This window comes from Stenella coeruleoalba (assembly GCF_951394435.1).
Source record: "Stenella coeruleoalba genome assembly, chromosome: 21".
Taxonomy (NCBI): Eukaryota; Metazoa; Chordata; class Mammalia; order Artiodactyla; family Delphinidae; genus Stenella; species Stenella coeruleoalba.
Genome location: NC_137167.1, coordinates 5,805,034 through 5,822,193, shown reverse-complemented (window position 1 = coordinate 5,822,193; position 17,160 = coordinate 5,805,034). Strand labels below are relative to the sequence as shown.

Genomic DNA, 17,160 nt, shown 5'->3' with positions numbered 1-17,160 from the left:
TTAGAAAATCATCAATGAACCTTAATACTAGTGGGTGAAAGTTCGAAGAAGAACAGAACATGTCCATGGTCTCAATATTAACTCTCCCCATATTAACACATTAAACACAAAGGAAAAGTGTAACTTTACAATAGAGACCTAAAGAAAATTAACGTTACCAAATAATTTAACTTAAAATATCCAACTTTGAGAGAAAATGGCATGTACCTTTTAAAAATTGCACTTGACGGTACAACACCACTTCAGTGGCAAGCTTGCCAAAATTTACGACATGAATCTAATGATGAAAAATATCAAACAAACCCAATTTGAGGAAAATATTACAAAATAATTGGCCTGTAGTATTTTTTTTTAAAAAAAAAAACAGGAAAAGAAATGGAAACAAAAAGAATGTTCTAGATTAAAGTTTAACAAACTCGTGACTCTGGATTTGCTCCTGAACAAGAAAAAAGACCTATAAATACTTCATTGAGATAATGAATGAAGTTTTATCGAGAACTGTGGTTGACAGCTACAATAGAGCCATTAAAAAAAATAAAAACCTTTGTTCTCAAGAAAACACAATGATTTATTTAAGGATAATGAAACATAGTAACCAACTTACATTCAAATGGTTTAGGAAAATCGTTTTGAAGGGAGGAAAGGAGAGGAGAGTTAGAAAAACAGAAGGATAAAGCAAATGCGCAAAATGTAAACCACTGAGTAAAAGCTATATGGGAAGTCTTTTTGCTATTCGTGCAAAACAAGAAATTTTTTTTGCTATCAAACCAAGTTTGAAATAGTAACAAAGTAAAATATTATAGTAACAGTAGCATTCTAGTTCTAGTATATATAATTCTAGTTCTAGTATATATAATAATCATAGTAGTTAACAATTAACCCTCATATGTGTCAGTCCCATTCTAAGTGCTTTTCATAGAGTGTCTAAATTCCACACTGGCACAAGCCCAGTGACGTTAGTGAAATTGATATACATATTTTACATATCAGAAAAGTGAGGCACGTGTCCAAAGTCACACAAGTAGGTAAGTATTGGGATTAGTATTTGAAACCAAGATGTCTGCTTGTGGAGTATATGTACTTAAACACATTGCTTTACTTCCTGGATAGTAAAAATTCATGCATTTTTATCAGATCACTATGAAGAATGATCATCCTTTGTAAAATTAAAGTGGCAGCATGCAAAATAAAACTGATCAGTCCTTCTAACTAATGGGTAATTAATGTAACTATATGTGAATTAAATGCTCTGTGGGGTGGAACAAGGGATAGTTTGGATGTGTGAGAAAGATAAGTACAGATATTCTGTACTTGAGACATTTATAATTTGATTAAATATAGTCTTACTTCATGATCAAGTGACATTTCACTTACATGTAAAGTAAATTATCTCATGGTATTTTCAAATATAAAGCAATAAATAAAGTTTCTCAGATAGATTTCCTAGAACATACTTAGGATTACACTGTGTGTACCCTGAAGCATTAGAGCCACAGTTCCCAGATGGATCAGTCTTAGAATTAAGTTGATCAAAACACTCTTGAGTACCAAAACCTGAACCTGAAAAATAAAAATTTGTGGTTAGTCATATTGAACTTACATTAATTTAAAATAATTAATGAGTACACTTAAAATTCTGAGATTGTTTACAATATTGCACAAAATAAGAGCATAATACAAAATTGAAAATAAAACCTAGTTTTAAAATCACAAAAAAACTACTTCAATGAAATATTTAAATATTGAAAGCATCTTGTCTACTATCCAAACAGATACCTTAGAATTAACTACAGTATGCAGTTTATCTTCTAATTTTTAGTAAGTCTAGAAATATATAAGTATATAAGAAACTTTTTTTAAACAAATAATTGACTTATTGGTCAATAGTGTTATCATATAAATGTGTTTTCAAGACAAATCATTAAAATAATATCTTATTTTTTTATCCTAATTTCCCCAGACCAAAAATTCTTGGAGTCACGGCTGATTTATTTTCATATTTACTATTCAGTCCACACACATTACGTGTTTAATTCTCATAAGATTCAGTCTACTTAAAGAGCAGGTTATTTATCATGACTCAATTAATTCTACTCTAATGGGAGGACTGAGCCAAAAACTTTTGATAGGGAGATTTAACTGTGAAGAAAAATGACACAGCATAAGAGGAGCCCCTGTGGACCCATCAGGATCTCAGTTGAAAGTCTTAGAGGCAGTAGTAAACTGAAAATAAGCAGTTGATTTTCATCCCAGAGGTCACTTGGAAACATAGCTATGTGTGAGAAATCAAAATTATAAGCTTAGCTAGGGAAGCAGGCCATTGGACAAAAAAAGGCCAAAGTTGGAGGATCTTTTATGACTATAGTGATAAAATTAGAGACTCGGGGGCCTCAACATATAGTATAGTCCCCTCTTAAGACATTTTCCTGCTTCTAAACATGTGAAGAGAAGGAGATTAAAATATAAGGAGGTGACTTCCAGAAAGCAGAGCATATTTTTCTGCAGTTTCTGCATTGTGATTACATACCTGCCAGGGGAAGGAGTCTCAGTAAATATACGATCTCTCAGTTGAAAGCCCTGGAGAGTTATGCCCTAGAAACAAGAGTGAACTAGATAAAGACTGAACCTAATCAAAACTCTAACTAAACGTTAACAATTATTGGTTTCTGATTTAATTAAAGTGATTAGTCTCTTACTTCATATACTTAACAGAAGAAAAAATGGATGTATCTATATAAGATTGCAGTGTCTATATGAGAGAAGCATTTAGAATGAAGGCACAGTTTCTGTAAGTCAAAAATTGAAGAGGAAGACAGTGAAAAAAATTTTAACTAGGAATATGCCTTTATGTAAAATATTCAAGAAAAGATATAAAATAGAGACATCTACATGTAATTGAGTAGGAGAACCATGGTACATATATACTAAAATTAATTACAAAGGATATAAATCTTCAAGAAAGCAAGGTATCAAAAATAAATAAATTGAAATAATCATGGAGAGACAGTTAAATATAAACATAAACCGAAAGTTAAAAATCTGTATAATAATACAGTATGTACACCACAGTTCCAAGGCACTCAGGAACACTAAGCAGAATTACGTGCACGCCCTCCACACAAACGCACATTCAAACAGATGATATGAGGACTGCTACAAACCGAAGACCAAAGAGTGTCTTCATGGCTCAAAGAGAAAAGAGACACAACATGACGGATTTTTCGTCAGAAATATGAAAGCCATGTGACAGTGGAGTAACCTCTTTAAAATGCTGATGGAAATAGAGGTTCCAATTCAAGATGGCAAAGTAGAAAGATCCCGAACTCACAACTTCCCACAAATACACCAAATCTACAGCTACATATGGAACAATTTCCGGTGAAGAAAACCTGAAAACTGGCGGAGTGACCACTTCACACTGAGCCAACAAGAGGAAAGCCACACTGAAGCAGGTAGGCAAGGCTGAGACACCACCTTGCTGGAAACCCATCCTGGCAATGGCGATCCACAGTTGGGAGGGAACTCAAAACGTGGAGCTCCTCCCTGAGGGGTGAAGTGTTTGGCTCTCACATCAGGCACCACAACTTTTAAGACCTGCACCAGAAAGATGAGCCCCTAAAACCTCCAGCTTTGATAACCAACAAGCACTCATGTCCACGAGACCCACAAGGCTATAGAGAACTGTGAAATGCTTCTGATGCGTGGTTTATGCTCAAGGGTCCTACAAGACTGTAACTACAGGAGACAGAGTTCTTAACTGGCTACCACACCCAGGGCACAGCAAGAGGCAGCAGTCAGAGGAGCCCAGTCTTTCTGGGTAAGAGACCTGTCAGCTTATCTCAGTAGCTGTGGCCTGAGGGGCAGGCTTCTAATGAAACCCATGTCTAAGGACCTGCCCTAACCCTTCACAGAGACTTTGGTGGGTGAGTGCTAATGTCATGTTCTCACCCTGCCACACTCCACAGTGCCAGTATTTCCCAGAGGGGAGCCTTTACATGCATCCTGTGCTCTGGTTTTTATGTGTGGTGCTTCTCAGGGACACCGCTAGATCACCTGGCTCTAGTGCCGGGGGGGGGGGGGGGGTTGCATTCCTGGGTCCCCTGGGCTGCTAACAATTAGAAGTTTTTAGCCCCAGGTCACAGCACAGGCAGCAGGCTAAAATGCAGGATTAGTCTTGCTGTGAGAGAGACCTCTTTGCTTTTCTGAAGCTCTGGCCTGAGGGGATGGCATCTGATTTGGGTATATAAAGATAAAATAAACAGGGTACAGGGAAAGATTCTGTTTCTCTGGTGGAATCCTGGCTGATACAGTTGTTAAGACAGAAGGCTCAGTGCTGTATTACTTTGGGGATATTTTCATCTTTCCTCAGTGGCAGGGTAGCCAAAAGCCAGCAGCCTTACAGCTAATGAAGAGGTCTGACCTATTTTGAGCTTTGTTAAAATCACCAGAGCACAGTCTGAACATTTTCCAAACTTTCACTTACCTAGAAGATCTCTGTTCCCGGGGTGATTTTGTTATTTGGTTTGAGTTAGAGCTCGGCTCAGTGGGAAAAAGAGCCTTACACTCAGGGAATTACTGAAATAATAGAAAGATGACAGCAACATTACAGCAGTTGAGGCAAACAAGAGCCTGCTGGGAGTTTAAAAGGAAACCTTGGAGAACTAGATGATCATATGTGATGTTGAAAACTTAACACATAACTGGGTCTAAAAAGATGTACACATGCCAGGAACAATCCTGAGGAAGGGAAGTTCCCAGTCACTCTTCTCTGGATTATATTTAGGTCCTGAACAAGCAAGAAGTGAAAGCTATGGCGGTTTTGCAAACTGCCTGAAGCTTGAAGCTATCCTTGGCATAGGGTAGAAAATAAAGAGTCAAGGCATCGAAGGGTATCTGATGGGTTATTGGCTTGGCACTAAATTGTACTAATTTGGAGTTATCCCTAGGAAGCCTGGCTTAAAAATAAAAACAAGAACTTGGGAGAAAAAAAAACAACAAACTATCAGTGGAACTATCAGAACTCAGTGGATGCACACAGCACAGAATACAGAACTGGAAAAATTCGTCCAGGAAAGTCATTAAACAAATAAGCAGATTAAACTATTACACTACAACAACAACAACAACAAACCTTAGAGAAATCTGAATCAAAATTGTTAAAATATATTGTCTAAAATTTCTAGTTTTTTTAAAAAAATTTACACTATATGCAAAAAAATGAAATTATGCTACATACCCAGAAAAAAAAAAGCCAACAGAAAATGTCCTCAGAGAGCCCCAATTTTGAATCCAGTAGACAAAGACTTAAATTAGCTATTACAAATATGTTCAAGTTACAAATATGTTCAAGTCACTAGGGGAAACCATCTCTTAAAAACTAAATGGGAAATACTAATATAGACTTTTAAATAAAAATGGGAACCATATATAAATTCTGAAGTTGAAAACTGTATTAACTAAAATGAAAAACTTCACTACAGAAATTTAAAAATCAATAGATTTAATCTGGCAGGTTTTATTGACCTGAAGATAGGTCAATGGAGATTATCTAGTATGAGGAAAGAAAGAAAATCAAATGACAAAAATAGTTTCATGGACCAGTGGGACAACATCAAGCGTATGAAATATTGGCCTATAGGGATTCCCAAACTGAGGAAAAAACAGAAAAGGGCAGTGAAGTATTTTAAGAAATAATGACTGAAAGCTTTTCAAATTTAATGTATACCTATATCTATATTTTTACAAGAAGATTTCTTTAAAAACTCCACATGGAATAATCTTAAAGAGATCCACAGATCATGGTCAAATTGATTCCACTCTTCATTAAAGACAAGGAGGCCAGGTGACAGTAGGCTGATATCTATAGAGTTTTGAAAGGAAAAGACTAAGAATTCTATATTTGGCTAAACTCTCCTCAGAAAATTAAGGGAGAAATGATAGCATTCCAAGATAAACACAGTCAGGGAGAACTCATCTTTAGCAAACCTTTCCAGCAAGACCTACTAAAGTGCATCCTTAAGGCTGAAATCAAAGGACACTAGGAGGTAACCAGGATCTACATGAAGTAACACAATGCTAATATAGTAAATTATCAAATAAAGTAAAAGAAAATATAATGGATAGTATAAACATATCTATTGTTTGGACTCTCTTCTATAGAATTTAAAAGATAATTGCATAAAAACAATTATTATAAAACATTTTCACTAGACTTACATAAAGATGTAAGATGTTTGACAGAAATAGAACAAGGGATGGGAAAACAGAGGTATATATATGCTTTTTGTTTACTTTTGATATTAAGTTAATATTAATTGAATGTCTTAAGATAGTAATTGTAACACCTAAGCAAACCACTCAGAAATAACTAAATATATATAGTAAAAGAAACCACAAAGAGATTAAACTATTACACTAGAAAATATCTATTCAATACAAATGAAGAGGTTATTGAGGAATAGAGGGTAAAGTATAAGATATATTGAAAACACATAGCAAAATAGCAGATGGAAATATTACCTTACTTACATGAATAGATTAAACACTTCAATCAAAAAGAAGAGATTGACAGAATGTATTATAAGACATGATCCAACTATATGATGGTTGGAACAGTTAGGCGGGTTGGGCAAGGCAGTGATCACCTAAGTCCAATCAGGCAATTATATGGGCCAAGGCTGATGTACAGTTTTATTCTGGATTCACCTCGTTATCTTGGGTGTGACCCTTGTACCCTACCAACTGAGAGCCTTGCAAACATTTATCTTCTCTTCACTGAAAGTTTGCCAGGGATAAATATATGCCCTTTAGTCTCAGCATAGCTTCCTGGCCTACCAACACAGGCAGTTCAAAATGTAGTAAAAGGGGGCTTCCCTGGTGGCGCAGTGGTTGAGAGTTCGCCTGCCAATTCAGAGGACACAGGTTCGTGCCCCGGTCCGGGAAGATCCCACATGCTGCGGAGCGGCTGGGCCCGTGAGCCATGGCCTCTGAGCCTGCGCATCCGGAGCCTGTGCTCCACAACGGGAGAGACCACAACAGTGAGAGACCCACGTACAGCAAAAAAAAAAAAAAAAAAAGAAAATGTAGCAAAAGGTTCTGGAGGAAGACTAAGATTTTTTTTAAAGGTAAAATTCCTCTACCATTTGGTCTTTGATCATCTTGTGACTACAAGAAAATTCGTAATGCCTTGTAAATTTTTTTTTAATCTATTAAATTGACCAAGTTTCTGGGCAGCGTTTAAGTTCCAAAGATGCAGACACCTCATGGAAAAATAGCCTATGGTTTTGACAGCCCCTCCCCTTCAATTCCAACTGCTAAAACTTTTCTAGTTTATCTTTCTTTTTTCTTGAAGATCTCTAGCTAAGCCAAGCTTGATCTTCAACTTTCAGAGTCTGCATATGTCCCTAGGAACATAAATGGCTGTCAGTTGTTCCCTAAGATAGGCAAAGTTTCTATCCTGCAGAGATTTAAATTAATTGTCTTTGGTTTCACTGTACTCTAAAGCCTTTAAAAATATCATCAATGCAATACACCTTGATTTTTCTAGTCATTTTCTTGTAGTTGCATCGTCACTTCTTGCTACATCCTTTCCCTAAATTGAATATTTAACACAGGTTTTATATTTAATGTAATTGCTAAATATGTAAATATCAATACATATTACTATTTATTTTCATATCCTTTGTTCTTTTATTTACTCTGTTCTTGCCTTCTTTTGGGTTAATCAAATATGTTAATTGCTTTTGTTTTTCTCCCCTTTATTAGTTTTTAGTTTCTAATTATTATATTATTCTTCTTCTGTTTATCTTAGATTATAAAACAAATACTTGACTTACACCAATTCTTAATTTCTCTGAGTGCTTTCTTTTATTGGAATGATTGAGTTTTGTTTCAGTTATTTTTTTCCTGGTGATACTATCTTCTTCTATTTTTATACCTCTAGAGGTTAATATATTTTTAACATATTAATAGCTTCATTTCATAATATCCTTTGTCTATTCTAATATATATAAAGATATGTATGTTAGTCAGTTTCCAGAAAAAAATATATACAGAAAATCAAATTATGATAAATACCTTCACCAAATATTTCCAAACATTGTTTTATCCCGTTCATACATTTTCCGTTCACACAGATCCATTGATTCTCTGCACATGGATGCCCATCCTGAACATAAAGGTCTTCTTGACATGCTGCAGATGTACCATTGCAATATTCAGAGAGATCACATTCATCAGTGGAAGCCCTACACACTTGTCCTTTTGCTATAAACTGGTGGGGTGAAGTAAATGATATTGAGTACAGCAGAATGGGAACATTTAAATATTATAAAAAATGATAACATTACTAATGTAGGTAATACAAAATTTTTAAAAGGCTCTTACAGCACAAGCATTACAGCACGGTCCAGTAGCACAAGCTGACCCAACATTGAGTCTGCATGTGGCTTGGTTACAGCATGGGTCTGGCAGAGCTGCACAACCCTGAAAGGCAAATCAAATGCTCTGAAGTATGTTCCAACTTTTATTTACATTAAATAGATATTTTAATGAGGACAACATATTATATAATATACAGACTGATGCTTAACTTAAATGTTGGCAAACAGAAAAAAATAAAACCACTTATTCATTCATTTATTTAACATTTATTGGTCACCTAATGTGCTAAACCCAGTGTTCTTTATATCAGTAGGTTTGACTATATTCGTAGTAGGATTTTCTGAAGTCCCAGAGTCCACCAAAGCCAAGACATCGATAACCATAAGTTTATTTGCAGGGGTCGGGGGGAGGGATAAATGGAAGATTGGGATTGACACATGCACATTACTATCTATAAAATAGATAACTAATAAAGACCTATAGATAACTAATAAGGACCCTCTATACCCACTTTGGTAAGAGTTTTTATCATGAATCGATATTGAATTTTATCAAATGCGTTTTCTGCATCTATTGAGGTGATCATGTGATTTTTGTCTTTTCTTTCGTTGATGTGGTATATCACATTAATTGATTTGCGTATGTTGAACCATCCTTGTGAACCTGGGATGAATCCAACTTGGTCGTGGTGTATGCTCTCTTTTATGTGTTGTTGGATTTTGTTTGCTAGTATTTTGTTGAGAATTTTTGCATTTATATTCATCAAAGATATTGGCCTATAATTTTCTTGTTTGGTAGTGTCTTTTTCTGGTTTTGGTATCAGGATGATGGTGGCTTCATAGCATGACTTTGGGAATGTTCCCGCCTCTTCAATCTTTTGGAAGAGTTTGAGAAGGATCAGTGTAAGTTCTTCTTTGTAAGTTTGGTAGAATTTGCCTGTGAAGCCGTCTGGTCCTGGACTTTTGTTTGTAGGGAGTTTTTTAAATTACAGATTCTATTTCACTTCTAGTGCTTGGTCTGTTCAAATTATCTATTTCTTCTTGATTCAATTTTGGTGGGCTGTATGTTTCTAGAAAGTTGTCCATTTCTTCTAGGTTGTTGAATTTATTTGCATATAATTGTTCATAGTTCAACTCTCCTATGGTTTTTTGTTGTTGTTGTTGTTGCATTTCTGCACTATTAGTTGTTATTTCTCCTTTTTCATTTCTTATTTTATTTGGGTCCTCTCAATTTTCTTCTTGGTGAGCCTGGCCAGAGGTTTGTCAATTTTGTTTACTCTTTCAAAGAACCAGCTCTTAATTTTATTGATTTTTTCTATTTTTAAATCTCTATTTTATTTATTTCCTCTCTGATCTTTATTATTTCCTTCCTTCTGCTGATTTTAGGTTTTGTTTGTTCTTCTTTTTCTAATCTCTTTAGGTGGTAGGTTACATAGTTAATTAGAGATTTTTCTTGTTTTTTGAGGAAGGCCTGTATAGCTCTGAATTTCCTTCTAAAAACTGCTTTTGCTGCATCCTGTAGATTTTGTATGTTTGTATTTTCATTGTCATTTGTCTCAAGGTATTTATTTATTTATTTATTTATTATTTGTTTGTTTTTGCAGTACGCGGGCCTCTCACTGCTGTGGCCTCTCCCATTGCGGAGCACAGGCTCCGGACGCACAGGCTCAGCGGCCATGGCTCATGGGCCCAGCCACTCCGTGGCATGTGGGATCTGCCAGGACCGGGGCATGAACCTGTGTCCCCTGCATCGGCAGGTGGACTCTCAACCACTGCGCCACCAGGGAAGCCCTCAAGGTATTTTTTAACTTCCTCTTTGATTTCATCATTAACCCATTGTTTTTTAGTAGCATGTTGCTTAGTCTCCATGTAATCATTTTTTTTCTCATTTCCTTTTCTGTGGTTGATTTCTAGTTTCATGCCATAGTGGTTAGAAAAGATACTTTAAATAATTTTTATGCTCTTAAATTTGTTGAGGCTTCTTTTGTGCCCTAGATGTGGTCAATCCTAGAGAATGTTCCAGGTGCACTTGAAAAAGCATGTGTATTCTGGTTTTCTTTGGATGTAATGTCCTGAAAATATCAATTAAGTCTTACTGTTCTATTGTACCATTTAGGATCTCTGTTGCCTTATTGTTTTTCTGTCTAGAAGATCTGTCCATTGATATGAGTGGGTTGTGATACTATATATTGGAAACCCTAAAGACTCCACATAAAACTACTAGAACTGATAAATGAATTCAGCTAGGTAGCAGGAAATAAAATTAACATAGAGAAATCGGTTGCATTTCTTTACACTAATAATGAAATATCAGAAAGGGAATTTTTAAAAAATCTCTTTTAAGATAGCATCCAAAAAAAAAAAAAAAAACTTAGGAATAAACCTGACCAAGGAGGTGAAAGACTTATATGCTAAGAACTATAAAATATTCATAAAGGACACTGAAGATAATTCAAAGAAATGGAAGGATATCCTATGCTCTTGGAAGAATTAATATTGTTAAAATGGCCATACTGCCCAAAGCAATCTACAGATTCAATGCCCTCTCTATCAAATTACCCATGGCATTTTTCACAGAACTAGAATAAATAATCCTAAAATTTATATGGAACCATAAAAGGCTCAGAATTGCCAAAGCAATCCTGAGGAAGAAGAACAAAGCAGGAGGTATGACCCTCCTAGACTTCAGACAATACTACAAAGCTACAGTGTGGTAGTGGCACGAAAACAGACATATGGATCAATGGAAAAGAATAGGGAACCCAGAAATAAACCTACACACCTATGGTCAATTAATCTTTGACAAAGGAGTCAAGAATATACAGTGAAGAAAAGAAAGTCTCTTTGGCGAGTGGTGTTGGGAAAGCTGGACAGCCACATGTAAATCAATGAAGTTGGGCCATTCCCCCACACCATACACAAAAGTAAACTCAAAATGGCTTAAAGACTTAAATATAAGACACGACACCATAAAACTCCTAGAAGAGAATATAGGCAAAATATTCTCTGACATAAATCATAGAAGGTAATAGAAATAAAAGCAAAAATAGGGCTTCCCTGGTGGCGCAGTGGTTGAGAGTCCGCCTGCCGATGCAGGGGACACGGGTTCGTGCCCTGGTCCAGGAAGATCCCACATGCCGCGGAGTGGCTGGGCCCGTGAGCCATGGCCGCTAAGCCTGCGCGTCCGGAGCCTGTGCTCCGCAACAGGAGAGGCCACAGTGGTGAGAGGCCCGCAAGACATACTAAGGAAGTGTATGCTCAAGCGGGGAAGTATAAACCTAGGTCAACTCACCTATAGCAGGGGACCAGTACTGGTCCATGGCCTGTTAGGAACCAGGCCACACAACGAGAGGTGAGTGGTGGGTGAGCGAGCAAAGCTTCATCTGCCGCTCCCCATCACTCCCCATCACTTGCATTACCACCTGAACCAACCCCCGCCCCTGTCCGTGGAAAAATTGTCTTCCACGAAACCATCCCTGGTGCCAAAAATGTTGAGGACCGCTGAGCTATAGGGTTAAGACCTTGAAAATCACCAGGATGAATAATCTACAAACTGCTGAATTCATATACCAATATTTAAGTGTACTCATTAATATAATCCCAGTATACATCCTTAAGGTCTTTGTTGAAAAGGAAGTTTGATAAATTAGGTAAAATGGCAGTGTGACAGTATAAAAATTAACTAATAATTTTTTATGTAATTCTGGTGTGTAATCTTCCAAATTAGTACCAACCTCCTGATCCCCACAGTCACATTGTTCTCCTTCTTCGACTTCTCCGTTACCGCAAACTGCCACTTTGTATGTTGAACCTAAACGTGGCTGGTTTTGAAGACACTGGGACTGTGACTTTGAAATAAAATGCGCAAAATCTTCCATACTGCAGTTACTAAAGATCTTCACACCACTGGAGTGACTAAAAATACATCAGACATCAGACTTTTATGTAACTGTCGCTTCCGTAAATTGACTAGCCTCAGAAGAAAAGTCTATAATCTAATGATAAATATAGCTAATATAAAATTACTAAATTTTAAGGCAATAGACTCAAATTCTAGTCATGTGGATTATTACAGGAAAATGTTTTTTGCATGAGGACCATGAAAAACATTAGAAATTTTTGGACAAACTACCAATTTTGGTGTTTTTTGTGGTTGCATCCAGCTTGAATATACTCTTTAATTATATTAACCATAAATAATAGATTTATTATTACATTGCCAACAACTCAGATGATTTCTATCTAAATACCAGAAAACAAAAGGAGAAAAATTGATAGAACTTTAATATTATTGAGAACTAGGCAATGCAAGAGGTTTACTCTGTGTGAACTTGTTTATAGAGGGGTACACTTTCTGATAATGAATGTTGTCATTAGGAAGAGATTATCAATCATAATTATATCCAATTGGATAATTTATTTGCAGCTTGAATCCTTGCACATATTTGCTGGATGTTCTCATTCTCTATTCTCCCATTTTTCCTTGATAATAGAGCCTCTTATACATAACTTCCTTGTATAATACATTTAGCTTTTGTAAAGCTAGGAGCAGGCCATTGGCCTTAAATGAAACCATAAATTTAAGTTATATGAAGTAATGTTTACAGCTGTGCTTTTATCTGCCCTTTCATTCTATTGGCAAGAGGCCCCAGTTTCTGGCCATATGGACCTCTATATAAAGTTACAAAACTGTCCTCACGATATGGCACCTAGCTTCAACCTGGGCACCTGATCAAAGAGAGAGTACAGAGAAATTTGCAAACTCTTTAATTATCTAATCTTGAAAGTCACACACCATCAACTCTACCATGGTCTATTTGATGAAAACAAGTCACCAAATCCAACCCATACTCAATAGGAGGGAAATTAAACTCTACCTCTTGAAGGGAGAAGTAGCAACAATTTGTGGATGTATTTGAAAACTACCATTCTCTTTTACTTTCATTTTACTTAAAATTAAAAAAAAAAAAGCTATACTCTGTTCTATCTCAATGTATTTTATTAAACATTTTTTTCTTAGTCATTGTTTCCAAAGCTCAGATATATTGCTACCTTCGAATGAGCCAAAAAAGCACAGTTTCATAACGACAACTTCTTTATCTAAAGAAACAAAGTTCCTAATTAAAATATTAAAATGTCAAAGAAAGTTGAAATTCGGAAACATATTAGGTAGCATGTCTGACTCGCTGGATACATAGACTGAATAAAACATGGACTACTGATTGTGAGCCCTCAGAAAAATGACAGTCTTTTGTAAAAAAAATCAGTGTGGGCCATGTATTTTCTATGGATTACAGAAACAAAATAACATGTTAAACTCCTTAAGTACTTCTATTTAATAAGCCAAATTTTAAGGTTAGATTGAGGACACCTGCCTCAGAAAGGCATATGTCCTACTAGGACTCCGTCCTGTGCAAAATCACTGAATGTGATAGTGTCAAAAGGCATTAAAGATGAATAATTCTAGAAGATGTTTCCCACCAATTTAAAGACAGCAATGAATCCTTTTCAAATATGCCCTCTTTATTCAGATTTTCCTTTAAATAGTAGATTTTCACATCATTTTTTTTGCCATTCAATGATGAATAAAATGTCTGTGTTGTCCAAAATTTTAGAATCATGCAATGCTATTCAAATGATGCAAAGCATTTAAAGATATGATTAATAAGCATTTTTTGCAAGATTGTAATTTGTCAAACTAAGCTTTTTAAAAAAGCATTTCCACAGATGAATGGTTTCTATATGTGTGTTAATAATTCCACCAATTTTATACAGGCCATAATTATATATTTTTAAGTGGAATTTCTATTTTTTTCATATCTACACAAGAATCAAAGTTATGTTAAAAAATTAATGAAAAAAATTTCAACATTCATTAAGATTGTAGGCTAAGTTTTTTGGTTGATTAAGGTGCTTTGGGGAGAAATTGGAAAGTGAAAAAAAGGCAAAATATTAGAGATAATATAAAAGAAATTAAATGTACTGTTAAATAAAATGTACTGTTGGGTTACAGTTTAAAAAAATAAAATAAATAAAAAGTATAAGAGACTGGGTCCAGTCACTGACTGGATGATGGTTTCCATAAATCTCCTGACTATTTGGTTCTAATTCCGTAAAATCTCATAGCATATTCTAAATACTGAGGATAATAGCAAAAACTTCAGTAGGCCTTTGAGGCATGATAACTGCTGCAAAACGCCTCCCTAATAAATCATTCTTGTATAACGAACACAAGCCCATACTTGGCTTATCAAATCATGCATTAAATTATAAAATCATGCAAGTAACAGTGATAAATGTAGAGGTAAGTCACATGAGATAGCAAGTGTGACATTAGATTACAAGAAATATTGAGATATGCAGCAGGGGCACTGGAATACATATTTTGATCTGGGGTCATTGGCCACAGTTTATATTCGACCATTAATAATTATTTTAATTAGAATAGACTTTCATAAACAAAATACACCAAACTTATTTTCATATAAACTATATATGTAAAGCATATAAAAGCAAAGCATCTTACATTGCTTCTGGGTTCATTACGCAGACAGCTCCTGGGCAATGGCATTTGTTGATGTCATCATAAGTTATTCCCATACTAAGGCTCAGTAATTGAGCCATAATAACTGCAAGTGATTCCAGACTTATGGTTCTGGGGTGCTGGGGAAAAAACCATACATGTATACATTCACATTTTAGGAGATAATTTATTTACCTGGAGTATAATGTAATTATTAAAAATAGTCACATGATAAAATAGAATAGAGACATCAGATATGTTAATCACAGAAATGCCATCCATGTTGGCCTAATATGTTACAGGTACCATTATCAATATAAGGAAAATATGAAAAGTGAAGTGTGAAATTTTACAAAAATGTAAATGTATGGTTCATTTGGTGGCATCAGGCCAAGAACATATTTGTCCCAATAACTTGTTAATCATATATAACAATAGCTATAACCATGTTTGTACTCATAAAAGAAAGTCTTTAAAGACACACACATATACACACACAGTATCAATTATAAATGAACAGTTTGTGCTCATTTATAATTTAATTATAGGAGATAATATTTTATATGCTGTTTCATGCATTTAAAAAAACATAAATTAGCTCACTGAATTAATTTATATTATGATAATAATGACTGATAAGAATGCTAACTCTCCACAGTTGCTTAAACTTTATTTTCAAAACTAAATGCTTTTATCACTTTTTAACAAATGTAAGATGCTTATTATAGCACACTTAGACCATGCTAAACATACGATTTTTAAGAAAAATCCACAAATCACAATATCCCTTCAAATATATCTAATAGCATTGATGACTATACTTCAGGATAGGTTCCTAGGGATATATTTTGGTATCTTCTGTTTGCCTCTGTCAATCAACTTTCCATTACTTTCCACCCTACTCTCCAGATCAGAAGGACTATACCAATGGATTATGTCAAAGGGTTCCTTTGCCCTCTGCTCTCACCTTGATTTGGTCTAATGGGGAGGAAAGGGTGAGAAAAGAGCAGGGTATTTATTACCATCACTTCCAGGGTACCTATGACTGTCTGAACCCTTGAGTAGAGGTTTCTACCTTCCATGTATAACCCTAATAAACTGACACTGTCCTTTCCTTCAAGCCTAGGGGACAATTACATATCTTTATTACTAGCCCTGAGGTAATGCAAAGTCCCTACATCTTGCGTACACATTGATAAATGGTCCCTTTATCAAAATAACACAGGTGAATGTACCATCCATTTTCAGAGAGAGGGGTGGAGGAGAGAGGGGGAGAGAGGGAGGGAGGAGGGAGGGAGGGAGAAGAACAAAAAGAAGAGAAGGAGGAGGGGGAGGGGGCAAGGGGAGGTAGATGAAGAGGAGGAGGAATGCTTGATTCTATGGGGAAGAAAATGACGGATTCTGATAAATTTTGCACATTTAAATAATAGGATATTATAAATAATAATATAATAAATGAGAGAATATTATGTTATCAGTGTAGTTATTCAGCTTTTCTTGTCTTCAGGATATTGTAGGAAAGGCCTGGCAATCATTCAATCAATATATCTTTACAATTGCTTTTTTTTTTTTTTTTTTTGTGGTACGCGGGCCTCTCACTGTTGTGGCCTCTCCCGTTGCGGAGCACAGGCTCTGGACGCGCAGGCTCAGCGGCCATGGCTCACGGGCCCAGCCGCTCTGCAGCATGTGGGATCCTCCCGGACCGGGGCACGAACCCGTGTCCCCTGCATCAGCAGGCGGACTCTCAACCACTGTGCCACCAGGGAAGCCCTACAATTGCTTCGTTTTCTCCGTCTCTCCTGTTCCTTATTATCACTCATAGCGCAGTAAGAGGGAAATAACAACATCCAAAAAATTTCATGTGATTTGTATAAAATCCCAATATGCAACTTTTTTATTCTTTATCTTCTGATTAGTGCATATGTTCTGGTCTCTCCTTTCCTTGTATCAAAGGATCAAAGACATGGTTTTGTATTTGAGATGGAATTTCTTTACACTCCCCTTCTGACACTCTTACTTCTATTAGTCATCTTGGGTTGCCCTCAAACAATATCACAGAAAACATTGCTCAAGGTGCCAGCAGGGTCAGTCTCTGGTGAGGTGTGTCTCCCAGGCTTCTGGAGGGCTGCCTTTGCCCTGCGTCCTCAGTGGCCCTCCCTCCTTGTGTGCTGGCTCCTCCTTTCCCCACAAAGACACCAGTCCTATTGGATTAGGGGCCCAGGCCTATGACCTGCTTTAACCTTAATGACTCCCTTA

The 17,160-nt window shown here is 36.0% G+C and overlaps 1 protein-coding gene across 1 annotated transcript in view; it reads right to left on the bottom strand.

Annotated features, from left to right (window-relative positions):
* ADAM2 (ADAM metallopeptidase domain 2) overlaps positions 1-17,160 on the bottom strand; it is a gene marked incomplete at its 5' end in the record, with an annotated part of 73,186 nt that overhangs the window by 15,565 nt on the left and 40,461 nt on the right. The window contains 5 exons of the mRNA XM_079908938.1: positions 1,455-1,560; positions 8,077-8,272; positions 8,386-8,484; positions 12,116-12,296; positions 14,908-15,044. Of these exons, the coding sequence (XP_079765064.1) occupies positions 1,455-1,560; positions 8,077-8,272; positions 8,386-8,484; positions 12,116-12,296; positions 14,908-15,044 (719 nt within the window). The remainder of the gene's footprint in view (positions 1-1,454; positions 1,561-8,076; positions 8,273-8,385; positions 8,485-12,115; positions 12,297-14,907; positions 15,045-17,160) is intronic.